This window comes from Sebastes fasciatus, chromosome 8, assembly GCF_043250625.1.
Source record: "Sebastes fasciatus isolate fSebFas1 chromosome 8, fSebFas1.pri, whole genome shotgun sequence".
NCBI classification, from domain to species: domain Eukaryota; kingdom Metazoa; phylum Chordata; class Actinopteri; order Perciformes; family Sebastidae; genus Sebastes; species Sebastes fasciatus.
Genome location: NC_133802.1, coordinates 8,101,478 through 8,110,468, shown reverse-complemented (window position 1 = coordinate 8,110,468; position 8,991 = coordinate 8,101,478). Strand labels below are relative to the sequence as shown.

Here is an 8,991-nt window from a genome sequence, read left to right as displayed (position 1 = left end):
TACAAGGTTGTTCAAGTAATTGACAACATAAGGCACACAAACAATATCATTCTGAAAAGATAATAGACAGAAGTGGTAGCCTGCTAAAGCCATCATTCTCATCACTAGAGGGGAACCGAACATGAGCAATGCTAGTGGAAAGGAGAGTTCAAAAGCTCCCAGGGTTTGGCAACACTACTGTAGCCTACACGTTTTGTTTGGCGTCAATAACTGTGATTATAGATGGGAAAACATCCAAGATAACTATATTTAGCTTAAACAGAGAGTTTGTGGTATAAAAAAACACTGTTTGGTGGGATTAACATCAAAGTAATAATTTAAATACATTGCTGCATTGAATACAGCCCGTGTAACAGACCGGAAGCTCGATGTAACGGAAGCGGAAACGGAAGCCAAGATGTGAAGAGCCAGAAGAGAAATATCGAGTGATAATAAATGCGAATAAAACGGTGGTTTTATTGAGCTGGTGGATGGGAGACCACGGCGATATTAAAGACAGTCTCTCCGTGTAACGTTACTTGAGAGACGGAAGTGACGACGCAAATACGTACCGTGTTTTTTACGTTATTTATAATTAACTCTCCGTCGCGTTAACACACCTGACCACTTCCTACGTCACGTCAGTGTGTTCCATTAACTAACGTTAAAGCTGCTGTTGTCTTAGTAACGCTGTCTGACTGGATGGGAACACTACCAGACAGGTTTCACCTGATTTCATGAGTCATGTATCCCTCAATGAAAGAAATGGATCCAGTTCACAGGTGAGTCAGGTGTGCTGGTTGATGTTGAGCCAAAGTCTGAGTTTTCATTAATGTCATGAAGGTGGCTCTCTTTTAACCCTTTGAACTCTGCAATAGAAATGGTCTGTCAGTGCCAACATTGGTATTTTTGCCTAGTGTGTGATGCCATTTCCTGGAGTATCTTCAATACGTCATACCCCTCAAGTCTGTACATCATAAGCTACGGTTGTATAAAAAGTCAAAGTATACAAAGTCAATATACTAGGGCTCTCCCTCCCAATAGATTAGTGGACTGATCAGTTGTTTTGGTCTCTCTGGTAAACTAAAGATTTATATTGGTCCTTTAGTGTGTGATTCTTTGTGGGGACACCGTTTCACAGATCTGTTGATTAAATCAACTAATCAATTAGTCGACAAAATCGTATGAGTGTTCTTTCACAACAATGAGCCACTAGCTGTACATTATCCCGCTTATTACACGGCTACTTACTGAAGAAATCAATATTTTGACACAAAAACAGTCCGCCAGAGTCCGACATCCGAGCTGCGCCCATAGCAACGGTCTGCTATACATAGCAACGGCCTGCTATACATAGTAATGGTCTGCTATACATAGCAACAGTCTGTTATACATAGTAATGGTCTGCTATACATAGCATCAGTCTGTTATACATAGTAATGGTCTGCTATACATAGCAACGGTCTGCTATACATAGTAATGGTCTGCTATACATAGCAACAGTCTGTTATACATAGTAATGGTCTGCTATACATAGCAACAGTCTGCTATATATAGTAATGGTCTGCTATACATAGCAACAGTGTTATACATAGTAATGGTCTGCTATACATAGCAACGGTCTGCTATACATAGTAATGGTCTGCTATACATAGCAACGGTCTGCTATACATAGCTACGGTCTGCTATACATAGTAACGGTCTGCTATACATAGCAACGGTTTGTTATACATAGTAACGGTCTGCTATACATAGTAATGGTCTGCTATACATAGCAACGGTCTGCTATACATAGCAACGGTCTGCTATACATAGCAACGGTCTGTTAAACATAGCAACGCTCTGTTATAGAGAAATTACAGACCGCTGACTGCCGTGATTGACCTATCAGAATCGAGTTTTCAACACAGCCGTGTAATACACCATAATAATTGCTAAAAGTATGGAAATTGTGTCATAGATAAATAAAACAACACAGAAATCAGACATACAATTTTACTTAGGACACTATTGAAGGACAGTCCTCTCCCAGTGAATGTTTTGACCTTGGCGCGGTTTTGCACCACACGTAATGTAATGACGCCATCATGAGCATGCAACGTGATATCGCGAAAGACATAAGCCATCTTAGCTTTATGCTGCTAAACAAATGAATGCTCTAGCTGTTATGGTTTTTATTTTACATCGATGTAAACAGGATCATAACAATAATCTCAAGTGGTCATTACGGGGCAATACCTGACACCACCGCGCGTTGTTGCACAGTTTGGCACTGCACGTAATGACGTCATCGCAAGCGAACGTGATGAAGTGAAAGACATTTTACGCCAGGCAGACAGAGTAACGTTACGCCAGGCAGACGATCTCGCAGCTAAACCAAGTGGTGCGGTGGAGACTTACTGGGAAAGTGGCTGCTTGTTTCCTCGACAATACACGTAGCATCGTGGCTGCTACAGTAACTCTCCCTGACGGTGAACTGGGGACTCAGTTGTCTGTTTTGCACATAACTGTTAGACTGCAGCTGGCGCATCGCTGGATGCGACGCACTAATCTTGTCGGTTAACGGTTAATAATTGGTTAACAAGGGTCGGTTATCGGTTAAAAATAAATTCAAAATTAGCATCCTTACTTTGGACAAAAGGGTCTGACAAATGAATTCTTGTAAAAATTTAAATACATTTTTACTTTTTAATCTTTACTGCTCTTGACTGACATGTTTCTGTGTTGTTTTTTTCTCTCAGTGGGACCGGTATCTTCTACCAGGCAATACCTGCTGTTGCATCCGATGGAAAGAACATCATGAAACTGATTCCTGTGCAAATGGTTGACGGACAGTTTTTCAAATCTCAAAATAGCCAACGCAAATCGGATGCTACACAACAGAAAGCTGTAACCACAAATATTGTCTCGGCACCTGTTCAGATGGTAAAAATGGCAGCTTTGAATCCTTCTGCCACTAAGCAAATTGTCAGACAGCAGGTTTCCCTCATGAGTGTCTCCTCTAATCAAGTAGGTTTGGATCTTGGTTATTCGCTGAACAAGCATCCACTACATCAACAAAATGCAAATTTAATGGCCATAGTACCTCCAATGACAACACCTGCAACAAACAGTGGGAAGTCAGGAAGACCTCCAAGTCAGCTCCCAGTCACAGTGAAATCTCCAACACTCTCCAGAGGACAGTGCCTTCAGTTTCCCCCTAATGCACAAGTCCCAACAGTCCCAGCATCGGAACTACCTCCGGTTATCAAGAAACCGATTTTTACTTCATCAGCCAACTCCTCTCCAAATTCAGGTTTACCCAGTGCAGCCTACGTGTCACCTATCGCAAGTGTCAATCTAGGCCTTACTCCACAAAGTGATTCTGCACTTGACAAGCTCAAGTTGCTTTGCAACATAGCAAATATAACTTCACGTGAACCTCCATCAAAAGGATCAAAATTATTTCCAAAGGTTTCACAAAGGCCCAACATCCCCATAAAGTGGGTAATTGAAGAAGAGGACAGTTCAACGGCGCCAACTCTTGATCATATCGATTGTTCCGTTACTTCAGAGGTTCTTCGCGTTGTTGCAGGGAGAGAAATATTTGGGAAGCACTGTGACATCATTACACAACCAGGTCCAACTCTTGATCCTATTGATTTTTCTGTTACGTCAGAGATTCTTCGAGTTGCTGCACAGCTAGAAAATGCTGGGAAGCCCTGTGACGTCATTACAAATCCAGTTTTTGTGTCGAGTCAGGGCAAAAGTGGACGAGGACAGGAAAAAACCATGGCCATATGCAACGGGAAGCATCAACTACATCAACAGAAAGCTCCGATGGCAGCACCTGTAACAAACAGTAGGACGTTAGGAAGACCTCCAAGTCAGCTCCCAGTCACAGTGAAATCTCCAACACTCTCCAGAGGACAGTACCTTCAGATTCCCCCTAATGCACAAGTCCGAACAGTCCAAGCATCTGAACTACCTCCGGGTATTAAGAAACAGATTTTTACTTCTTCAAACAACTCCTCTCCAAGTTCAGGTTTACCCAGTGCAGCCTACGTGTCACCTATCGCAAGTGTCAATCTAGGCCTTACTCCACAAAGTGATTCTGCACTTGACAAGCTCAAGTTGCTTTGCAACATAGCAAATAAAACTTCATGTGGATCTCCATCAAAAGGATCACAGCCACATTTAAAATTAATTCCAAAGGTTTCACAAAGGCCCAACAGCCCCATAAAGTGGGCAATTGAAGAAGATGACAACTCAGCGGCTCCCACTCTTGACCCTACTGATTCTTCTGTTACCTCAGAGATTCTTCGAGTTGTTGCTGAGAGAGAAAATGGCGGGAAGCACTGTGACATCATTACAAAACCAGTTTCTGGGTCGAGTCAGGGGAAAAGTGGACGAGGACAGGAAAACAACTTGGTCATGTGCAGGGGGAAGATGTTTTTTGTGGCCCAAAATCCCCAACAATCACTTGAGTCAGCTGCACCTCAGAAAAGGCAGGGCGTCAAAATTCTTCTTCTCGATGGGTCGGATGAAGTGATTGACCTTTGTGACGATGACACTCACGATGACACGTCTCAGCAAGCAGCATCAGTTCATATGTCAGCAGTCACTCATCCGGATGAAGACAATGTAATATTTGTGTCATATAGTCCACCAAAATCTGAGTCTGAGTCTGAGTCAACACAAGATTTGAGACTAAAAACACAAATGGCACTTGTGAAGGAAACAGACCAGATGGGCAAAAGCAGCTCGAACAATGTGACGGAACAAAAGAGCCTGGATGGTACAGCTGGCACTCTTGGAAGAAGAAAACCTGGCCAGAGCACGTCAGTCAACACGGTCAAAAATCGGACGCATGCCTGTGGTTCAGCGGTGATGCACGAGGCCTCAAACATCAGCAGTCAGCAGACCACCTCCACCAAACAGTTGGAGAGCATGGATGTAGAAACAAAAAGTCCAGCCGATCCCAGCACCTCTGACGGCAGCAGCGAAATATGCTCTCGAATGGAGGACACCCACAAAATGGAGGTGAGGAATCTGCAGGTTGTCAGCTGATCAGCTTTACATTTGTACATGTTTTATTATCTTAATAGGTAAAAATCTCAAAGGTATAGTCACATTACCCTCCTGTCCTATGAATGTTCGTTCAATTTCACATTCACTTCTATTGAAGCCAGCGTGATGGACAAATTCAAGCTTGTGTTTGCTGTTTAGGTGCAATCTTTAGCCGGCTCCTGTTGACGCCGAGGTCAGAGTTCAACTTGGACCAATTGGATGTGCTCAGTTAGCCAACAGAAACACTGATGCACAAATGGAGAAGTTGTCATTGTATCCTTCTTCATTACCATATTTATTGATCACTCTACTAGACGACAAACTGCAGCGTCGCTCTCACACACTGTTTAAAGTCTGTGGTCGCTCAATATTTATTTCTTGCCTGCAACAGAAATGTGACTTGATGTCCTTTTTCAGGACTGAGTGCGGGGGGAATTTCGTTAAATAGAAAAGTAAAGAAACATAATGTGACCATACCTGGCCACGTGCTCCAAACAAATAGCGGTCAGCATGTCTTTTCTACTGCTGGGTCCATACAATCTACATTTACAATCATCAGTTGTAAAAAAAGTAAACTACTAACTAACAGCAGGGCTAGAATATCTTTGTGTTTGTGCCACTAACTGGGGCTGTGCAGTGCGCGTACGTTATGATAGTTTCTTTATTAGATTAAATCCAAAGTGTCAGAAACGAGGACATGACTAATATTTTTGTTTCGTGCTGCCCCCCAGTTAACTTAGGCAGCTATTTTAGATTTAGTCTTAGTCATGCTATTTAGACAAAAACGCTTAGTAGTTTTTAGTCACATTTTAGTCATTTTTATCCTTCATAGTTTTTATCTAGTTTTAGCTGACAAATGTCATTACATTTTAGGTTATCTCTCTTAATTTTGTCAGCTATTTTTTCATTTAGATTTAGTCCTGTGTCAAATGTCCTTTCTTAGTCATCAGATTATATTGAGCATTTCAGTCAATGTAGTCAAGTCAAACCAATCATTTTGTCATTTAATCAAACTTGTTTTACACAAGATCTGATCTTATCATTATCTGATGAAAAACACAGGTTGGGATGATTAAGAATGCAGCTTCTCTACTCCGAGTCCCATCCGGTCCGTTAGGAGAGCCAATCCGCACCGCCCAACATGCAAAAATATGTGTTAATAAACCACCTAAACCCGACCCCTCAAACCGCCAACTTTATGCATTATAGTTATAGCACAATTGTCAGGACTGAGGACTGACACAAGAAGGACAGAGACTGAGCGCCGCTGCGGGGCTTGGTGTATGTGTGTGTTTGAGATGGAGAGAGAAAATAACAAGAGATTTTGGTAAAGTTTTTATTTTTTAAACTGCATTTACGTCTCGTCTTTTTTCATAAACAATAATGAGTGTTTGATATCGTCGCAGATATCGGCAGACACGTCGCGCTGGACGGGCTCATTTGGATTAAGTTGAGATTTTTCAACTTTAAAAAAAAATAGCACATTTATCATTTCAATTTGTATAGTTCAGTGTTTGCCGTTTCAATCGCAACCGCTGCAGCTTCCTCGCCCGCCATTTTCACAAGTTTGAAATAGGTTGGTGGCTCCTCCCCTTCCGCTACATAGCAGAGATGGCGACCGTTGAGGGTGAGAAGTGTCCAGCGTCTCGCACTCGATGCTTTGGCCGTTATGAGTACAACATGCGAGTACTTAAGAGTGCACTGCATTTTGCCATACTTCTCAGTATGAACACACTTATGCAGTCAAAATAGCAAGTGTAAGTAGAGAAGTATGCTGATTGAGACACAGCAGTAGTCTTGTTTATGTATTGTTTGTATTTTAAAGAGTGTTTGTTTTTGTTTTTTTCTCCCTGCAGAGCTCTATGAATCCCGCAGAAAGCTGGACATCTTCGCTGTCACCAGAATCCTGTGAAATGGCCGATAATCTGCTGAGACAGATGTTTGGGATAACCGCGGATGTGAAGATTTGCCTGCAGAGAATCGATGGAGCCTCAGTTGGGTCTCTTCCTGCAGAACCTCTACAGTGTGTGTCCATGAGGTCAGTGGAGGATCATCAGGAACCCACGAGCGAGTTGAAAGAGAAAGAACTTTTTTCACAAGAAACTGACAGCTGCAGTGGTCTCATTAATGACGAAAGAGTGAAAGTACTAACTGACCAGGAACTGTCAGGAGACTCTGCCACTCCAAGTCCTCACACTGATATTGGACCTCTCAAATGTTCACATTTCAAACCGAACACAAAAACGCTTTCTGTTTTGAGGAATAAGCGCCATTTAGGTAACACTTCGCTCACAGGAACATCGGATGATGTTGAAACTGAGTCAATGATTGGCTACGTGGAACCCATAGATGAGGATTTCCTCAGCACAGATGAAAGTGACACCCACAACTCACAGGACACGGCTGCCCGGCCACAGACTCAGACTTGTGTGGATCTGGATACGAGCACAAGGAGAATGAGAAGAAAAAGGAAGCGCACAACGTGTCCATGTTGCATCCCTGGTACTCAAGAGCCAGAGCAGTGGGTGTGGACGACAGAGCGCACAAGTAAAAAAGGGGGAAGAACAAACGCTGTAAGAAAAGATGTAAAAACATCTGGAAGGATCAGTTGTCTAACAGCCAAGAACAAGGACATATGTAGGACTTCTGAGGATCCAGCCAGTGACAGTTTATCCACAACATCCGTGGACTATGATGAACTAAAACTACATGAACAGATCACAAGACTCAAAAAGCTTCTCCATGAGAAGGAGGCCGCTTTAGAACTGATGAGAAACAGCACAACCTGAGATGAATCAGCCAACGTTACATACTCTAATATTCTAACAAAGTTAATGGATATATATTTTAGTATGTATATGTTATTGCTTCCATTTTTGTTTTGTTGGAGTTAACAAGGACTAACATATATTATTATATCATATTGGCTTCAGTACAGTGTCATGTACACAGGGCTGTAGTGGGAGATCTATACTACAGCCCTGCATGTACATACCTGGACATTTTAACAGAAGTTTATTTGTCAAATATCAGTTGACCACTGAGATCCACCAGCCTGCAGACAATTATTTACCTCCGAAATCTGAGAAGAAACGTTCGCTCAAGTGGCTCATTTGACCAATTTCAATTCTGTATCTACAGAGATTTAAAACACATCTGTCACAGTGATCGTAACTTACTATTTATTTATGTTTATTTTATTCTGATATCTCTGTATGTATTGATATATATCAATACTGAATATTTGAAACCTTTTCAGTACTCATTTTCCACAGTATGGATACACTGGTACCAGCTGCACTTTGTGCTCTCTCCGACAGTGAGTTGACACACACATACTGCTATTTATCTCTTAATAAAAAAATAAAAAATGGTATGCCCTTAATTGAAAATGGTATTGAATATAAATATGTTTCAAGGTATTGTATCGAAGTTAAAAATTCAACTGGCTGTCAATTGATTGAAATATTTAATCGAGATTAATTGCAAATTAATTAATTATTAATTATTACACCATTAATTTTGTATCTGTTCAAAATGGAGATTTGTCAAGTATTCGCTTATCAAATGTATGTCTATATTTATTATTGGAAATCAATTAACAACACAAAACAATGACAAATATTGTCCAGAAACCCTCACAGGTAATGCATTTAGCATAAACAAATATGCTCAAATCATAACATGGAGAACTCAAGCCCAACAACAAGTGTGTCAGTGTGCTGACTTGATTATAACTTGCCCCAAACTGCATGTGCATTATCATAAAGTGGGCATGTCTGTAAAGGGAAGACTCATTGAACCCATTTTCATTCACATATCTTAAGGTCAGAGGTCAAGGGACCCCTTTGAAAATGGCCATGGCAGTTTTTCCTCGCCAAAATTTTGTGTAAATTTGGAGTGTTATTTTGCAATACGGATGATACAATTGGATTCCTCAGGTTTTCTAGTTTCACATGATGT

The 8,991-nt window shown here is 41.4% G+C and overlaps 1 protein-coding gene across 2 annotated transcripts; it reads left to right on the top strand.

Moving 5' to 3' along the window:
* Positions 1 to 383: 383 nt before the first annotated feature.
* lrif1 (ligand dependent nuclear receptor interacting factor 1) lies at positions 384 to 8,367 on the top strand. 2 transcript variants are annotated; one of them, XM_074643124.1, is made up of 3 exons: positions 384 to 761; positions 2,721 to 5,001; positions 6,885 to 8,367. In XM_074643124.1, exons 1-3 carry the CDS (start codon positions 724 to 726, stop codon positions 7,815 to 7,817), a joined length of 3,252 nt encoding a protein of 1,083 aa, XP_074499225.1. In that variant the 5' UTR covers positions 384 to 723; the 3' UTR covers positions 7,818 to 8,367. The 2 variants fall into 2 exon arrangements, with proteins under 2 accessions (XP_074499225.1, XP_074499226.1); XM_074643125.1 differs by lacking the exon at positions 384 to 761 and having other exon boundaries at positions 2,768 to 2,904; positions 2,993 to 5,001.
* The last annotated feature ends 624 nt before the right edge of the window (positions 8,368 to 8,991 follow it).